Source organism: Sminthopsis crassicaudata, chromosome 4 (genome assembly GCF_048593235.1).
Source record: "Sminthopsis crassicaudata isolate SCR6 chromosome 4, ASM4859323v1, whole genome shotgun sequence".
Taxonomy (NCBI): domain Eukaryota; kingdom Metazoa; phylum Chordata; class Mammalia; order Dasyuromorphia; family Dasyuridae; genus Sminthopsis; species Sminthopsis crassicaudata.
The window spans coordinates 464,400,908-464,417,869 of record NC_133620.1 but is presented as its reverse complement, the minus strand read 5'-3'; the positions used below and the strand labels follow the sequence as shown (position 1 = coordinate 464,417,869).

The window sequence follows — 16,962 nt, the reverse complement described above, 5'->3', positions numbered from 1 at the left end:
CAGTCTGCTCCGACCTTGTCTTGCAGGATGAGATGACCAGCCTGGTAGAGCGGGTGCTTGTGGAAATCAGTGCCTGAAGGGAACACAAGTAGCTCTGGGAGCAGCGAGTCCAGGAAGAAACGTTTCCCCTGCAGGGCCCGAAGCTCGTCCAGGCTGTCAGGGAAGGGCAGGAAGGGGTCCTGAGTCAGGCTGGAGAACCCCCCCCACCCCCACCCCAGAGCCCAGCTCCTCTTACCCAGAAGCGCGGCCCTGATAGACATAGCCCTCACGCTTCAAGTAATCCACAGCATCCTCCAGGTTGGTCTTGAGAGTGTTCACCCGCACAAAACGAGGGAGCTTGGCCCCTAGGAGGCAGAGGGAGAGAGTGCTGGGGCTCCCCTCCCGGCCTGCTGAGCACCCGGCTCCCGCCCCTCCCCGGCCCCCACTCACCCTGACCGGCCCCGGGGCCGGACTCCAGGAGGTCCTCGTTGCGGCTCACGCAGCGCTTCACCTTGAGCCGGGCAAATTCGGCCTGCAGCCTGGCCTTGTGCCGGGACAGCACTGGCTTCCATCGGCCCCCGCCACGCAAGCCCCGGCCCAGCAGCAGCTCGTACACCAGGACCTGAGGAGGAGCCGCCCTTCCCGTGACCCCACGGCCTTCCGGGGCTGAGACCGGTGACCCCTCTTGTCACAGCAAACTCAATGAGCCAGAGGTCAAGGGCCAACAACCAGTCTGCAGGAACCCACATCTTCCCGCTCAGCAACGGGCTGAGCTCCCACTGTGTGTCTGCCCCCACCCCCCCAAACAGAGACAAAAGGAAACTGACAACCTCTGGGGAGCTACATAAGCCAAGACAGAAGCACAAGGTAATCTAGGGTGGAGGAGGGGACCAGGGGGCAGGGCTTGAGTTTAGCCTTAGAGAAATCTGAAGGCAGGGAGGCAGGTCCCAGGGCCACACAGCCCTCCCGGGTCCGCCAGAGCGGAGGGCCGGCACCTCATTCCAGGACCACAAATGAATCTTCCCTCCCCAAAGCGCCGGCTTCAGTCACTTCCTGCTGTTCCTGCCCGGAGAGCTCTGGACCCCACTGCCCCCTCCCCGGACCAGCGGGACCTCGGGGCTGTTTCCCCGCAGGCCGGGAGGGCATCAGAAGCCCCCCTGATGCCGCCCTCCCGCGGGGCTGGGGCCCGGCTCGTCCCTCTCCCAGCAGCCTCACCTTGGCCAGGTGGGGCTTGAGCTTCTTCTCTGCCTGCAGGAGCCCCGCGCTGCGGATCACGGAGTCCAGCACGGCCGAATAGCGCTGCGTCTCGCACACCAGGGCGTACAGCTGCCGGACATTCTGAGACCGGGCCGGGCCGGGGCGGTGGCGGGGGGGGGGGGGGGATGAAAGAGACCACTATCAGACGCACGCCCAACCTCGACGCCCAACCTCGACTCCGACAGCCCCGAGCCCGGCCCGGCCCGCCCCCGCGCCTCAGACTCCGGAGCCCCGAGCCCGGCCCGCCCCGGCCCCGCGCCTCAGACTCCGGGAGCCCCGAGCCCGGCCCGCCCCGGCCCCGCGCCTCAGACTCCGGAGCCCCGAGCCCGGCCCGGCCCCGGCCCCGCGCCTCAGACTCCGGAGCCCCGAGCCCGGCCCGCCCCGGCCCCGCGCCTCAGACTCCGGAGCCCCGAGCCCGGCCCGGCCCCGGCCCCGCGCCTCAGACTCTGGAGCCCCGAGCCCGGCCCGCCCCGGCCCCGCGCCTCAGACTCCGGAGCCCCGAGCCCGGCCCGCCCCGGCCCCGCGCCTCAGACTCCGGAGCCCCGAGCCCGGCCCGGCCCCGGCCCCGCGCCGGATCCCCCCGCCGCTCTACCTGGAAGCGGCTGCCATAGACCAGGGTCTTGAGGGAGCCCTGGTGGGCCTCCAGCCCCGAGAGCACTGCGGCCGCAGCCCCGTACAGCGCCATGGGCCTCCACCGGCTCCGGTTCCTGGGCACCCCACGTGGCTGCCCCAACTACTGCGCAGGCGCACCACGCCGCCTCGCCCGGATTGAGCCTGCCAGATCGTGATCCCGCCCCGCCCTCGCGTCTCGTTGGCCATCATTTTCTGGCCCCGCCCACTGCCCCGACTCAGTTCCGCCCTCCGCCTCCCTAGAGTCGCTCTTAACTTTAGCGTGGGAAAACTCTCCGAAGGCGGCTCTGCTTTTTAGGGAGAAACCTGGAGCGCAAAGTCGGTGACATCGTGTACTTAAGGTGACGCAGTAATAATTGTGGAATCCGTATAGAAGAATTGCACCCGTGTAACATATTGGATTACTTGCTATCCAGGGGAGCGGGGGAGGGGAGGGGAAGAAAAAAATCGGAACACTAGGTTTTGCGAGGGAGAATGTTGACAATTACCTCTGCGTGTGTTTGAAAATAAACTTTAATCAAAAAATAAAAAAGACGTTGCAGAGGCGAAATCAACAGCTGAATGGATCTAGAAGGCAAGAGGGAGGTGCTAAGGATCCCCAAGTTGAAAGTCTGGAAAACTTATTCCCCACGTATGGGAAAGATGCCCTCCATTCCTTGGGTTTCCAGCCTGAATCATCTTCTGCCAATTTTGGACCCAAAGGGTCATGTGACCTTGGATGTAAAAGCCCCCTGGGCCCACCTCCCAATTTTACAGATGAGAAAACTGAGGCCCAAAGTGGTGGATGGACTCCCCGGACTTTATCCGAGCAGGGATTTGAACCTGCTTTCTCTGCTCTTTCCACAGCCGGAGCTATAACCGTCAATTGTCCATTGGGCCCAGTCACTCCTTGCGTCTCTCCACTGAGTGGGCTCTGACCCCATAGCTTTAGGTTATACCCCCGGGCCTAGCCTGCGCCTCCACGTAAGTGAATCAATGAGCTGCTAAAAGCCTTTATTGTTGTCCTTCATCCTTGAAGACCGTGACATGCAAGTGAACTGGATTTGAGGGAGGGCTGAGCGAGGTCACCTGCCTCTGTTTCCCTTCCAGAGCCCCCTGGGTCCTGGGCCAGACATAGATCAAGAAGAATGGAGATGGCCCCGGATGCAACAGAGAATTCTTACAAACGGCACCAACAGGAGGATGCCAGTAGAAAAGAGATCTTGCTCACAGACAGCCACACTCTGACAGCCAAAGGGTTTGGCAGCTAAAAGCCCACGGCAGTTAGCAGTGACCACCCTCCCCGGGCCTTGTGCCATCAAGCTTCTGGGCTTTCTAAAGTGTGCCTGTCCCTCAGGAAAAGCTGGCACCTGGACGCCTCCCCTGAGGATGGCAGCCCACACCCGGGTCCCAATGCTTACGCTGCCCACTTCAGGGGGTGGGACTCTCAAGGCTGCCAGAGGGATTATTTTTGTTAAGTAAAATAAGGAGGGGAGAGAATTATGAGCGTCCCCTGTATCCCACTCTTTTCTGGAACATCTGTCAGTCAACAAGCATTTGTTAAGCACTGTTAGGCACTGGTCCGGGCTCTGGGGGTACAAGGAGACAGGGTCTGCCCTTGATGAGCTAACATTCCATCAGGGAAAGCATCGAGTCATTTTATTTTAGCAGATACAAGAGTGAATCAAGAAATCTGATTTTTAGGGGGAGTCAACGCCAAACCATGAAAGATCAGTTGCTAGAGCCTCCTCCCCGGGGAAGATATCACTTCTTTTTCTTTCTTTTTTTCTTAATTTTTTTTTTTTTTTAGATTATACCTATATATTCATTTTGTGCATATTTCCATATGAGCCACGTTGGGAGAGAAAAATCAGAACAAAAGGGGAAAACCACAAGAAAGGAAAAAAACACAGAAGAAAAAAAGGTGAAAATTGCATGCAACTGATTCACATCGAGCGTTTTCCAGATGAAGTTTATTGGGATTGTCTTGGATCACCGAAAGACTGAGGAGAACCGAGTCTGGCATGCAGCCTCTTGTACCATGTACAGTGTTTTCCTGGTTCACTCAGCATCAGTTCATGTGAATCTTGCAGACTTTGCTAAAATCAGTCTGTCATTTTTATAGAATAATAATATAACCTAACTTTCCTACACTGTAACTTATTGGGCCGTTCCCCAGTTATGGGCATCCACTTAGTTGAAGATGCCACTTCCAGTGCCCTGTAAGCTATCAGCCTGATGATGGTGCCCCCTGGCACCCGCCATGGGCCTGTGGGGGAGGAGTAGACCAAACACCTACAGCTTGGTGTGCTCTAGTGCAGGGAGGTGGCCAGGCCCCGGAGGTTGAGGCAGGACCATGGGAAGGGAATTGTTGCCCCGTTCATGCCAGCAAGTGTCCAGGATAGGGTACAGCTTGCCTTGGAAGTCAGCCTGGAAGGTGTACAGGGCCTGGAGGCCCTCGGGGCGGTCTGCATCAAAGAAAGTGAGCTCCCCCTGCTCATAGTGGAGATACACACCTATCCGATGGGGGCGACCAGCCACGGGCAGGAGCACTCGCGGGCACTGGAAGGCCTCATAGCCCCGGCCCTCCTTGAATCCAAGCAGCCACACGCCATGCTCCGGGGACTTGGTCAGCTTGCCCTTCCGGCTGGCAGTGCCCTTGATGAGCCCAAGCCGCCAGTGGCTCTTGCTGCCCACCAACACCTCCCAGTAGTGACGGCCGCAGGAGAAGCCCCGACTGGTGAGGACGCAGGTGTTGTAGTCGAAGGCGTCAGGGTGGCTGACACAGCGCTGGGACAGAGGGCTGCACTGGACCACCGTGTTCCCTTTGGAGAGCTGTAGGAGCGGGTGGGCCGTGGTCGGGTCCAATTTCAGCATCTCCATGGCTGAGGAAGGAGAACCCCACGGGCCGGTCAGGCGGCCGGGAGGGCCAGAAAGGTCTCCCCACCTCCTCTCTCACCCTCCCCTCTATGCTCCGCACAGCATCCCACAGCATCCATCTGACCTGTCCTTCCCCTGCTCAATAAGCCTCAGTGGCTCCCATCACTCTCCAGAGGCAGATACAAAGTCCTCTATGCAAACCCCCCCAAGGCTTCTCCCTGCCTTTCCAGCATTATTAGTTATATAAGATCAAATACAATATGCTCTCACAATGTTTTACACAGTATTAGTTACGTACTTAACGTATTTTCCCCGTACACACTCTTGTGTTCTAATTGACCCAGCCTTCTTGTTCCTCTCACATGATGCTCAAACCTCCCAATTCCAGGCCTGGCTCCCTAGCCTGGGGAAGCCAAGCCAAGCTGATGGATAGCCGAGAGAGGTAAGGAGTTTGGTAGTGAACACGTGGGTCTTCTGACCAGGTGTTCACTGGGGAGCTGATAAGTCAGGGCATCAAGTCAGGGCATTATGTGAGTAGGTATAATAAAGGCTTTTAAGATTACACATGGCTGTTCTTGAGCATGTTACTGGTTATTAAGCTATAGATTCAAGAGATCGTGGCCAGAGACCTTTAAAGGCCTCAGAGGAGGCCTGACACTGCCCCTCTCAACCCCTCCCGGCTTCCCTACAAGGCCCTTCAGGACCCCTCAGACTTCCGACCTGTCCCCTACCCTCCCCCCCCTGCATCTCACGGAGATTTCATTGTCAGCTTCGCATGGCTGGCGCCCAGGACAGCGCCCGGCCCCAAGCCGCCCAAGCCAATGCCCAGCAATGCCCAGCTGAGGCTGCTCTCCTTCAGCACTCACCCGGCAGAACCTCGCGGAACAGCCGCTTCCACACCGTCATTTTGAGGTCGGCCGGATGGAAGCTGGGCTTGAAGGAGACGGCATTGAAGGTTCCCTCTAGGAGCAGAGTCTGCTGCAACTTGGTGCTGGGAAGGACAGGGAGCCGGGGGTGATTGTCTGAGCAACAAGTCTACTTCCCTTGGCTGGGGGCCCCCAACTGAGCCATACCCTGGCCTTTGGACTTGAGGTGCTCCGAGCTAGGGGGTCCCAAGCTTCTGGGGGGAGAGTCCCTCATCTTACAGGGAAGGAGAATGAGTGACCCAGAGAAGTGAGCCTCAGAGGTGGGCCCCAAAGCCAGGTCCTCGGTCTCCTGTGACAATCCCCCTCCAACCTCAGGACACCAGGAGGCTTCTCTGCTCCCGAAGGCCTGGCTGCTGCTGGGAAGACGGGAACAGGGACTGGAGGAGCCAGGGATGGGCGAGAAGGGCATCCTGGGCCCGAGCCCTTGGCCCCCTCTGAATGTGAGCACCCTGGATCAAAGCCCTCGTCACTCTGCCTTCGTTACATCTCCTGAGACAACTTCTTCCCACCTAAATGCACAGTCCTTTGTATCTGGCTGAATTCAGAGCCAGAGGGATGGGGATTGATGCACACGAAGGCCATGTAAGTGAGGAGACAGCTGTGTGAGGTGCATGAATGCCTCATGTCCTTACAACATTAGGTGCTGCTGCCCCTCCTCCCCAGTGTTTCCGGGCTGATGGGAGCACAGCGAAGCCTTAATCAAGGCTGTATTGGGCTCTCATTGAGAGAGGCCATGCTTCGTACATCTGTGTGTGTGTGTGTGTGTGTGTGTGTGTGTGTGTGTGTGTGTGTGTGTGTGTGTGTGTGTATTTGTGCTCCCAGAGGCCATCATGCCAGGGGCTGGAATCCCAAGCTGGAGGGGATCCTTCTTCCCTCCCCCCCACCCCGCTCTGAGCTACCTCTCTCTCCACCCTCCCCCTCAGGAAGGCCCGGCTCCCCCCTCCCCACCAGCAGGCTCACCTTGAGGCCGTGGTGCGGTATTTCTGTAAGGAAAGAGACCAGCTGGTTAAGCCACAGAGAGCCCTTCTCTCACCACGAGCAGCGGGATTGCTGGGTGGGAATCAGGGGCTGGGGGCGGGGGGCTGTTGGGGGCTGGATGCTGAATGGGGAAGCACGGTACCCCCTTAATGGCCATTTCTGCTAACCAGGCATTGCATATGCCAGACAGAGACAAAACTATTCCTGCCCCCCTCCCATCACCCCCCGTGGGCTCCCTAAGGCAGGACCCTCCCATCCCTCTACTGGGACACCTGCTGAGCAGCCTGAGACGAGGAGCATGAAGCTTTACTGGCTCTCAGAGTTGCTCTGGTTCTGACGCCTTTGAGCCCATTGTCTGCCCCTCCCCCCTCCCCACCAGAGGCCAGCCCGCTCCATTTGTCCGTCTCCCCTGCTCGGCCCTGGGACCGAACGAGAGTCTGCCCGCTGCCCGATGGCCGTCCTTCCCCGGCTCACCTGGATGAAGTCAAGGGGACTCTCCTCACTCAGCTGCTCCAGGAGGCGTTCGGCCTGGTTCAGCCGCTCGCGGGCACCCTGGACCTGCTCCAGCTGGATGTCCATGGAGGCCACGAGGCCCCGCGTGTGGCACTCGATGCCTGTCAGACAGCGGGCCTTCTCCTCGTCCAGCAGGTGGTGTAACTCCTGGAACTCCCTCCGGACCACCCAACTGAACACGTCTGACTCATTCTGGGGGGAGGGGCAGAGCCATGTCAGTCGGCCTCTTGGACTGGGCCGGAGGGAGCAGCCACAGCTGGAGGGAGGCAGGGAGGCCCAGTGAAGATCCCGAGGCTCAGGTCTACACTGGCCTGGAGGGGCTTAGAGGGAGGTTGGGGGCTCCAAAAAAGTGACATCCCCCTCATAGGTGCTTGGACTGGGTCTAGAGGGGAGCTTAGACATCATCCAGGCTCCCGCACCCCAAGGTGACAATGAGGAGCAAGGGGAGGATCTGAACCCAGGACCCCGGCTCCATTGCTCTTTCCCCAAGCCGGGCTGCTTCCTTTGGCACACAGGCACAGCTTATGCAGGAGCAGCATTATCCCTCTAGGCCGGGGAAGTGTTGTAAGAGGTGACTCAGCAAGCATTTATGAAGCACCTACTGTGTTCCAGATGGTGTACCAAGGACAGGGCGACTATGGCTAATCTGGTTCCCAGCATCGCTCCCTTTTAACAACTGTGTGTTCCCTGCAATGGCTGTCCTGGGGCTACCCTTCTCTCTCGGTACAATACCCCTTCAGGGCTCCCCCATACCAATATGGCTGGGGCACCTGGAGTTATAACCAGGCTGACCAGAAGGTGGCATAAGCTGGGCATCCCGGCTTCCCCAAACCCCTTCCTGGAGGGTTCCTCCCAGTCACCGCCGGGAGCACTGCCTATTACCAGGGCCTGGCGACTGCAGCCTCCTTCAAGTGGGATCCCGGGTGCTCAGAGGGGGACCCCCATGCAATAGTGTCAGAGGGGTCTGGGACTTCCTCATTGTGTGACCTTGGAGACAGACCTTAAACTGCAGATTCCTTCTCTGTAAAAGGGGGAGGGCAAGGGCCCAGAAAGCACCAGCCCCCCCATTTTACAGAAAGGAAGCTAAGGCCTCTGGCAGCCAAGGGATTTCTCCAACTTCAAACAGGGGTAGGAGCCATGGTGGTTTGGAGCCTAGTGCTCCAGGGTGCTCCTCTTAGGCCTGCCCAAAGAGACATGGACAGTGGCACTGGGGACCCTGGGAATGGGAAAGCCCATCCCCAGGGCAGGGAACAGAGGGAGCCACGTGGCGCCTGCTCACGGTGATCCGGGTCCGGTTGTTCCCTAATCTGGTGATCTGTTCCTCCAGTTTTTCTCGCTGTTGTTTCAGGTCCGAGAAGAGGCCCGAGAGCTCTTCCTGGGGAGGAAGCCAAAGCAGAGTCTGTGAGCCGCCAGGAAATCATGGGGCGCCCATCTCCAGGCTCAGGGCCGGGACCACAGGCCCTGGAATCAGGCCCTTCCATTTTCCAGAGGGGAAAGTGGAGGCCTAGGGAGGCTGACGTGGATACCCAGGCAGGTCTACAAAGGGACTGGAAGCCAGGCCTTTCTGACTCCACAGCAGCCCCCAGAGTCTCTTCCCTCAGAATCAGGGGGAACCCAATGACTCAGGTGTCCTTTGCCCCCACCTTGGGTGCAGATGCAGGCTCCATCCAGCCTAGAAGCATTTTCTAAACCCCCAGCACTTAGGGGGTCCCAATTCTCTGATAACCTGATGATTATTTTGTGTATTTTCCAATACACAAAATGTGTTTATTTAGGCTCAGAGGACTGGAGATAGAAGGGACTCAAGAGCCAGCCGTCTCATTTTACAGATGCGGAAACTGAGGAAAGAGAGATTAAATTAACTTGCTCAAGATCACATGGGTGGTAATCAAGTCAACTCAAGTCAGGCCAAGGAGTATTTATTATGCACCTACTGTGTGCCAGGCCCTGGTGCCAACAGTACAAAGAAGGAAAAAATTTCAGGAAGGATTCATAGAACCACAGCAATTGAAAGCTGGAAGGCCCTTAGCTGAGCAAAAGCCGAGAGCAGCAACAACCAGAAAGGGCTTCCCTTAGGAGGGGGCTAGTGAAAGCCAGGGTTTGAAAAGCTAGAAGTCAGGAGGGAGCGCATGCAAAAATGTGGGGGTGGGAGATGGAAACCAATACTGAGCAAGGAGGGGCTCTGGACACATGTGAGTCCTGGCAAATGAGAGGGGCTTCTCCTCCAGCGCCGCCTCCTACAATCCGGACACGACTGGGACCTCAGAAATGTGCCATCTGCATTTCAGCTTCCATATTCATATGTGCTTAGGGGTGGTCCCAAAACTGCCCTGGCCTCCACCCCCCACCGACGCTCAGGACCCACACACGGGGTCCTTCACATCTTTCCCTTCACGCTTTCTCTTTCCCAAAGTCGAGGCACCCAGGACGGTCACTTGTCCTAGCAACCCCTGGTTTCCCAGCATCCTCCAGCTTCCTTCCATGTACTCATGAATGGTCTCTCTTAGAAACAGGGGTCAGAAACTCCCCTCTCCGGCTCCCCTGCCTCATATCTGTGGTGGGCTCACTCAAAAATGCCAGAGACCCCAATAGAAGAGATCTTGCTCAAAAGCCTTGAGCTAATGTTAACCTATTTACTGGATATTAAAGTTTGGAGACTGGCTGGAGAATGGTAAGGATTTAGTGAGGTACTTCTTAGGCCAGAGAGGCCTTGTTTATTTTTCATTGGGGGGGGGTCCCATTGCTACTTTTGTATTTCTGCCTCCAAGCCTCAAGAAACTGTGATAATAATAATAATAATAATAATAATAATAATAATAATAATAATAGACATCTGTGCCAAAGGCGGGGGGCCCTTGGCTTGGGGCATGAACAGAAATGGGAATTCCCCAGCTCCGGCCTAAGCAAGGCCTTAAAATAAAGTCCCAGCATTTTAGGCTGGAGGCTTGTCATCCCAAAGGTCTCTATCAGAACCTATGGATTGGATCGTCCAGGATCCACATCTCCCTGAGTGCCCACTGCTTAAAGTCCCCTCTCTTAGCTTTCTCAGCCTGCTGTTTCACTTTTTCTTTTGCTCTGGTCCCATCCTCTCCATTGGGTTAAGTGGCCAGACATCTGCCCAGTGAGCTCTCCCGGGCACGAGTGGGAGCAGCTGGTGCCCCCGCAAGCTCAGGCACAGAGCCACCCCCTTGGACCCCATTCCCAGCCTCTAAGAGAGCTGGTGGCTGCTTTAGTGCCCAGACCCTGGGTCTTCTGCACTGGGAGGCAAGCAGTTTCCTACCTTCATGCGGCTGTACACAGTGGAGACAGGCGTGACCTGGTGCTGCTGGTGGGAGCCCAGAAGGCCACAAAGGCCACAGATGAGCTCCCCGTCCCTCTCACAGAACAGGCTGAGGGGGTTTCGGTGATGGGTACAGAGGCTCAGCTCCCGCTCCCCCGGGAGGTGCAGAGCTTCGATCACCTGGGCCAGGGAAACATTGGGCGGGGAGCTGCTGACGTCAGGTGCCACCTGCCGGCACACGGGACAGAACAGCTTGTTACCCAGGTGGTGAGCCAAGGCGTTCAGACAATCTCTGCAGTAAGAATGGCCGCATTGTAGCATCAGGGGCTCCTTGAAGATCTCCAAGCAAACGGGACATCGAAGCCGGTTTGCCAGATCAGGGTCCCTCGTTGGCAGCGCCATCCAAACTTTCCAGGCTAAAAAACAAGAAGCAACTCCAGTCAGAGTCCACTCCTGGAGGTGGAACTAGAAGCCAGCCACAGGGCAGTTCCCCAAGAGCGTCACATTGGAGAGAGGTGATCCCTCTCCAGTAATTCTTTTGACCCTTATTTTATACTTTTAATATATTTTTAAAACTATTGTTTTTATTATTTTAATATGCCTTTTTGTTTTGTTTTGTTTTTAATTTATTTTTGACACACATTGCTTCATGAATCATGTTGGGAGAGAAAAATCTGAGCAAAAGGGAAGAGAGGAAAAACAGAAAAAAGAAGTGAATATAGCATGTATTGATTTATATTCAGTCTCCTTAGTTCCTTTTCTGGATGCAGATGGCGTTTTCTGTCCAAAGTCTACTGGGATTGCTGTGGATCCCTGAACCACCAAGAACCACCAAGTCTCTCACAGTTGATCATCGCCCATTCTTGCTGTTACTGTACACAGTGTATTCCTGGTTCTGCTCGTTTCACTTAGCATCAGTCCATGGAAATCTTTCCAGACCTTTCTAAAACCAACTTGTTCATTACTTTTATAGCACAATTATATTTCATTAACTTCGTATTTCACATTTTAAAGATTTGAGTTCAAATACTACTTGAGACATTTGCTTTGGTATAATTCTGGGTCAAGTTGCATTGTTTGCGGCATATGAGCTAATCTAGCTAAGATGAATGATGTTTATTTCCCTATTTTTAATTTTTTTCTTTCCCCCCACTTAATATTTTATTTTTCTGAATGTATGTAAATATAGTTTTCATTTTATAAGACTTTGAACCTCAATTTTTTTTTCCTTTCCTCCTCCTTTCTCTTCCCTCCCTAAGACAGCAAGCAATCTGATACAGGTTAGACATGTACAATCATATTAAATGCATTGGCACATAGAATTCATGAAAGGAAATAAAATGAAATAAGGCTGGAAAAGAAGATGGGAGCCACATTATGAGGGACCTTGAATGCTGGGAAGTAGAAGTTTATATTTGATCCCACAGGCATCAGAAAGCCACTGAAAGCTTTTGAAAATGGAAAAGATATGGCCTGTGTCTTAGGAATAATTTCACTATTTACAGTTGATTCTTCTATTTCATTTTCATTATTATCTCCCCAATCTTAGTTTCCTCATCTGTAAAATGGGGCTAATTAATAGCACCTACCTCCCAGAGTTATCATGAGGATCAAAAATGCTTTGTAAACTTTCAGGAAATGCTAGTTATCACTAGCACATCAATGTGAATGCTTTCTCCATTGTTCCTCCTCCACCTTGACTGCCAACCCCTCCACAGCTTAATGCTCAAGAGTTTCTGTGGCCAAAAACTGACATCACCCCGTTATCAAACATAGCCGGGCTGGTCCCTGGATAGCAAACAAGAGTCTTTTGAAGTCTTTCCAGCTTCTGCTCATGTCACGCGCCCAGTAAGTACAGGAGCAAAGGGGGATTCTGGGCTTTGAAGAGGCTGGAGCAGAGACCAGGGGCCACATTCCCTGTTCTCAGGCCCAGAGATGTAGAAGGTCATTTTCAGAGACAGCTGAGTTCCTGCTGCACACTTGAATTTCTCAATCTTTATTCTGCCTTCTATAAAGAAATATCCTTGTTTCTTACACCTTCAGATGATAGATTTAAAGATGGAAGGAGCCTAGAGTCCATCTGTGACAACCACTGACCATTTTATACATGAAAAACCCGAGGCCTGAAGAGGCTAAATAATTTGCATCTGAACTCAAGCCCCACCCACTCTGTCAACTCTCTTGCCCTGCCAGTTAGGATTAGCAGCAAGAGTCACCTTCCCAGACTGCAATGACCCCTCCCCAATAACAACAATGACCAAAACAACTAAGAATTGTCCAAAAAAGTCATCTGGCAACGGAAACACCGTCCTTCTCTGCTCCCCTCCCCCTTTTTTCTGCTGAGGGGTCCTATGTCATTATATGAGACTGGGGTTCCTATTATTCAGAGTTAATAATATAATTATAAATAGTAATAATATTCCTATCATTGCCTTTCAGGGAATTTTTCACACATTCTTCTCTATTTCTCTCTTCAGCTGTTCACACAAATCTTCCTATGTTTCTCTGAATTCCTCGTGTCCATCCTTTCTTACTGTGTAGTACTTTTTTTTTTAGCTTCATATAGAGCGTACTTTATTCAGTCCCACCAATGGCTGTGGGAAGAGGAGCCTATTTTATGGCCTTCAGCACCAGTCTTCTGCAACTGACGCCGTATTTGTCTATATTTTTCAATAAGCCAGTGGATAACGTTGAGGCTCAGGGCTTTGGAGAAACAATAACGCCCAAGATGGGGACCTGAGGGGGGGGCGATTTTTCAAGCCAGCTGGGGGATGTTCAGATACTTTGTCCTGGCTCTGCTTCCTCCCTACTCTCTCTCCCTCATTCTTTAATGGTCCCAAGGGTCAGGGCTCTTTTAGAAGGACGTCCATTCAGAGTGTGTTATTGAGTCACCTTTTAATTGTGTCTAATTCTTCATGACCCCATTTGGGTTTTCCTTTGGCCATTTCCTTCTATACTTCATTTGACTGATGAGGAAACTGAGACAATCACCCAGCCAGGAAGTATGTGGGGTGACATTTGAACTCGTGGCCCTCTGTGCACTATGGCGCCACCTAGTGGCCATTCAGAGTGCAGACATGCTCCAATACAGCCAAGAGCCCTGGGAGACAGGGACGTGAAACTAAATGCTAGATCCTCACCGTTTTCATGACGCTGGGTATCCTAGAACACCAGATTTCAAGTTAGACCAGACTTCCACAGCCGTGCCCCACCCCCCAGAGCAATGGTCCAGCCCTTGCTGCAGGCTTCCCAAGGCGGGGACCCCCCCCCCACCTCCTGATCCGGGATAACTGCCCCATAGCCTCCTTCCTTCCAAACTGGAATTTACCTCCTCCCACTTCCATTAATCCATTCTTTCACGGGGCCTCTGGGGCCAAACCCGAGCCTGCTCCCTCCTCCACTACAGGACGGTGAGGATCACTGATTCTTCCCCGGCCACTCTCCAGTCCCTCCACACAGCCTCACAAGGAGGACATTTCAGCTCTTCGCCATCTTGGATTTCTCCTCTGGACCCTTTCCAACTCGTGGCTTCCCAGACCAGACTCTAGGTGGGCGCTGAGCAGAGGCCAATGGGGACTCTCCTCCCCTTATTCCGGAAGCTTTTTTTTTTTTATTATTATTATTTTAAATGCAGCCTAACACTGAGCCGGCTTTGGGGATCCCATATTTAACCAGAGCTGGCAGAGCTCCTCCGCTGGGTCTCGGACTCTGGGGCTGTGTGATAACTGAGGTGGATTAAGTTGACCTGTAAGGTCCCTTCCCGGTCTATGAGGAAGAGTGAAGGCCTCTGCTAGATCTATGATCCTAGATCAGTGCGGGAGAAGCCCCGTTGGGTGCAGATGGAGCTGGTTTTGGCCCCCGCCCCCCTCACTGAGCAGTGCACCCTGAGCTCTGGTGCCAGGCCGGGCCCTGCGACTCCGGGCTTGTGTTTTAAAGCTGGCGCCTTACCTCAGCTGGTGCCATCACAGCCTCCTGAAGCGGCTGCAGACGTTATCATCCCCCTTTTATAGACTCGGGGAACATGACGTCATTTACCTTGTCAGGTGGAATTGGAATCCAGGTCTCAAATCTGCACACCCAGCCCTCGGGCCTCTACAAGCCGCTGCCCTCTGATCACAGCTCTAGCAAGTTGCCAAAAGGTCCGAGACTGCCGAGACTGCCGGGAGCAGAGGGAAGCCAGGAGCTTGATCCCCCAGAGCAGGGGAGGCAGTCTGGGACAGCCGGCAGGCCGCTCCCGCTCCCGCTCCCCCTTAGGGCCTCTGGAGCCTCTCTGACCGCCCAGCCCCTTGGAGCACAAGGACCGTGGTGGGCGCTGCCTCCTGCCACCTGGTCTCTGCCCGGTTCTTTCTTCTCCTCATTTCCTGGCAACTCCCCTCCCCCCCAAAGTCAGCAGGGCTGGGGTGGGACGGAGCTCGGTCACAGGACCGGGCCTGCCACAGCCTGGCCCTGCTCTGATAGCGCGGTGCAGGTGAGGGGGGGAGGGGGGTTGGGAGGCTCCTCCTGCTCCCTCAGTGTCATTGGGGGATGGAGGAGTTAGCCGCGGGAGGGGCCTCCCAGATCCTCACCCCTCCTCATCCCCAGCGGAGTGCTCGGCCAGTGCGGACACGGAGGGGCTGGCCCGTCCAGACAGAGGATGAAGGGGGCACAGGCTCGTGCTCGGAGTGGCTCCGGGGAGTGGGGGAGCATCTGGAGCAGAGTCAGGCAGGACGAGAGCCGCCACCTGCGCCAATGGAGGATCCTGGAGCCCTCCCAGGAGGGGTCTGAGCAACGATGGCCATTGCCCCTCTCTGCTCCCAGCTGCCCCATCAGAACAACCATAGTAACAGTCACGTGGTACACACACCGTCGTTATCTCGTGGGATCTTCCCAACAGCCCGAGGGGGGCGATATTGTCACCATCCCCGTTTTACAGAAGTAAAGCCCCTCCCCCACCTCCTCCACCTCCCCGCCCTCGGACCCCCACAGCTGGTAATTAGCTGTCGATCAACCCCAAGCATCGTTAGCCGCCTGACGTAGGAGGGAGGTGATATCAACATACCCATTTTACAGAGGAGGAAACTGAGGTAAACAGAGGGTATGTGACTCGCCCCTAGCTACTAAGTATTTGAGGCAGGATTTGAATTCCGGTCTCAGCTCCAGCTCCGGGGACCGCCCCGGGCAGCTCCCTAAAGTATGAAAGTTACTGAGACCCAACCTTGTCGACTGAGGGAGATTTCCCAGCTGGGAACGCGGTACCGATGATGTCACAGGACTGCGGGCCCGGATCAGGTGGCGCACATCGGGGCCTAATCAGTGCTCCCGGAGGACCGACTGCTTCCTACCTCAGCAGCTGGGGTCCCGAGGGCGGGGCGGTGGGGGAGGGGCGAGGGAAACCAACAGCTCTCTTCTGGGCCTGGGCAAACACGTGCCTCACTTGCCCGATCCTGGGCGATGATTGGCTGCGAGGCTCATGCGGACAGCGGGCGGGCGACGGCTGATTGGCCGGGCGGGGCGCGTGGGGGCGGGAGCTTGCGGCCGACCCCTAGACGCTGCCCTCTGGGCCTCGCGCTTGCGCCCTCGGGAGCAACAGCCGTCGTCTGCGAGGCGGGAGGACGGGATGGCGGAGCCTCTGGTGACGCCTCCGAACGACCTGATGCAGGACCAGGACGGGGAAGGCGCGGGAGAGCTGGTGCGCGCGGAGGGGGGCGCTTCATCTGTCTGTCCGCCGCGACCTCCATTGCACGGAGGGGGCCGCTGAGGCGCGGGGGTCGCAGAATTAGATGGGGCAAATCTCTCCCCCTCCCCGCGGGCCTCAGTGCCCCCCCCTGTAAAATTGGGGGCGTGGACTAGGGGGTCCTTCCAGCCCTCCCTGGGGTCCTGTGATTTTAAGTCACGTTTCCTGCCTCAGTTTCCTTCTCTGTAAAATGGTGCTGGGGGTGGGGTGGGGAGAGGAGCCACGGACCCTGGCACACCTTTTAGGGTCCTGTCACTTCCGGCGTGGGCTTCCTTGGGCGAGCCCCTCCCCCTCCCCGCCTCAGTTTCCTCCTCCGTCGGGGGGGGGGGGGGGGAGGGGGTCCCGGAGAGGAGACTTTGTAAGGATTCGCCCCCTGCCTGGGCCTGAGGGGGGCTCCGCGTGTGAGGGGATGGGCGGTGACCTGGCTCTTCCCCCCACCCCAGTCTCCCTACCAGAGATTGAGCCAGCGCATGCAGGATGTCACGGGAGACCGGGGCGTGCTCAAGGAGGTCATCCGGGAGGGGGCCGGAGACCTGGTGACCCCCGACGCCTCGGTGCTAGGTACAGTGGGGGGTGGGGCCTTGGCAGGGGGAGAGGTCACTGTTTACTTGGGCCCCAGCCCAGGGCCGCTTACGCGTTTTCTAGGCCCCCTTTTTGACCGAGAAAGGTTTACGTGGTTCGGGTTTGTAGCTACGTAAAGTAAGCAAAGCAAACGTTTCCTGAAATCCAGTCCTCGTTTCTGCCGGCCCACGTTCGGGGATGACCCCCCCCCCAGCGACTGGGGGTTCTAGAGCCTCGGACTCCGGTTAGGGGTGGGCCTGAGGCCC

The 16,962-nt window shown here is 55.9% G+C and overlaps 3 protein-coding genes and 1 long non-coding RNA gene across 14 annotated transcripts in view; 2 read left to right on the top strand and 2 right to left on the bottom strand.

Moving 5' to 3' along the window:
* NSUN5 (NOP2/Sun RNA methyltransferase 5) overlaps positions 1-1,977 on the bottom strand; it is a 4,508-nt gene extending 2,531 nt beyond the window's left edge. For both annotated transcript variants that reach the window (XM_074264100.1, XM_074264101.1), the window contains exons 1-5: positions 1,829-1,977; positions 1,195-1,317; positions 430-601; positions 236-344; positions 15-153 (exon numbers count right to left, since the gene is read on the bottom strand). In XM_074264100.1, coding sequence (XP_074120201.1) covers positions 15-153; positions 236-344; positions 430-601; positions 1,195-1,317; positions 1,829-1,921 — 636 coding nt within the window. In that variant the 5' untranslated portion in view covers positions 1,922-1,977. The remainder of the gene's footprint in view (positions 1-14; positions 154-235; positions 345-429; positions 602-1,194; positions 1,318-1,828) is intronic.
* On the top strand, positions 1,951-3,919 carry LOC141540284 (uncharacterized). Its single transcript, XR_012481516.1, has 3 exons — positions 1,951-2,207; positions 2,713-2,829; positions 3,656-3,919. It is a non-coding gene; the product is annotated as an uncharacterized LOC141540284 (long non-coding RNA).
* On the bottom strand, positions 3,804-16,962 carry TRIM50 (tripartite motif containing 50). 6 transcript variants are annotated; one of them, XM_074264097.1, is made up of 7 exons: positions 16,588-16,962; positions 10,423-10,838; positions 8,422-8,517; positions 7,104-7,334; positions 6,612-6,634; positions 5,592-5,716; positions 3,804-4,730 (listed from the first exon to the last, which is right to left on the bottom strand). In XM_074264097.1, the coding sequence occupies exons 2-7, from the start codon at positions 10,822-10,824 to the stop codon at positions 4,141-4,143; spliced, it is 1,467 nt and encodes a 488-aa protein (XP_074120198.1). In that variant the 5' UTR covers positions 10,825-10,838; positions 16,588-16,962; the 3' UTR covers positions 3,804-4,140. The 6 variants fall into 6 exon arrangements, 3 of the variants coding, with proteins under 3 accessions (XP_074120198.1, XP_074120200.1, XP_074120197.1); XM_074264099.1 differs by lacking the exon at positions 16,588-16,962 and adding an exon at positions 15,744-15,831; XM_074264096.1 differs by lacking the exon at positions 16,588-16,962 and adding an exon at positions 15,617-15,767.
* FKBP6 (FKBP prolyl isomerase family member 6 (inactive)) overlaps positions 15,780-16,962 on the top strand; it is a 34,318-nt gene continuing 33,135 nt past the window's right edge. For 4 of the 5 annotated variants that reach the window (XM_074264102.1, XM_074264103.1, XM_074264104.1 and 1 more), the window contains exons 1-2: positions 15,780-16,090; positions 16,579-16,696. In XM_074264102.1, the coding sequence (XP_074120203.1) occupies positions 15,872-16,090; positions 16,579-16,696 (337 nt within the window). In that variant the 5' untranslated portion in view covers positions 15,780-15,871. The remainder of the gene's footprint in view (positions 16,091-16,578; positions 16,697-16,962) is intronic. The other variant, XM_074264106.1, reaches the window with a different exon arrangement.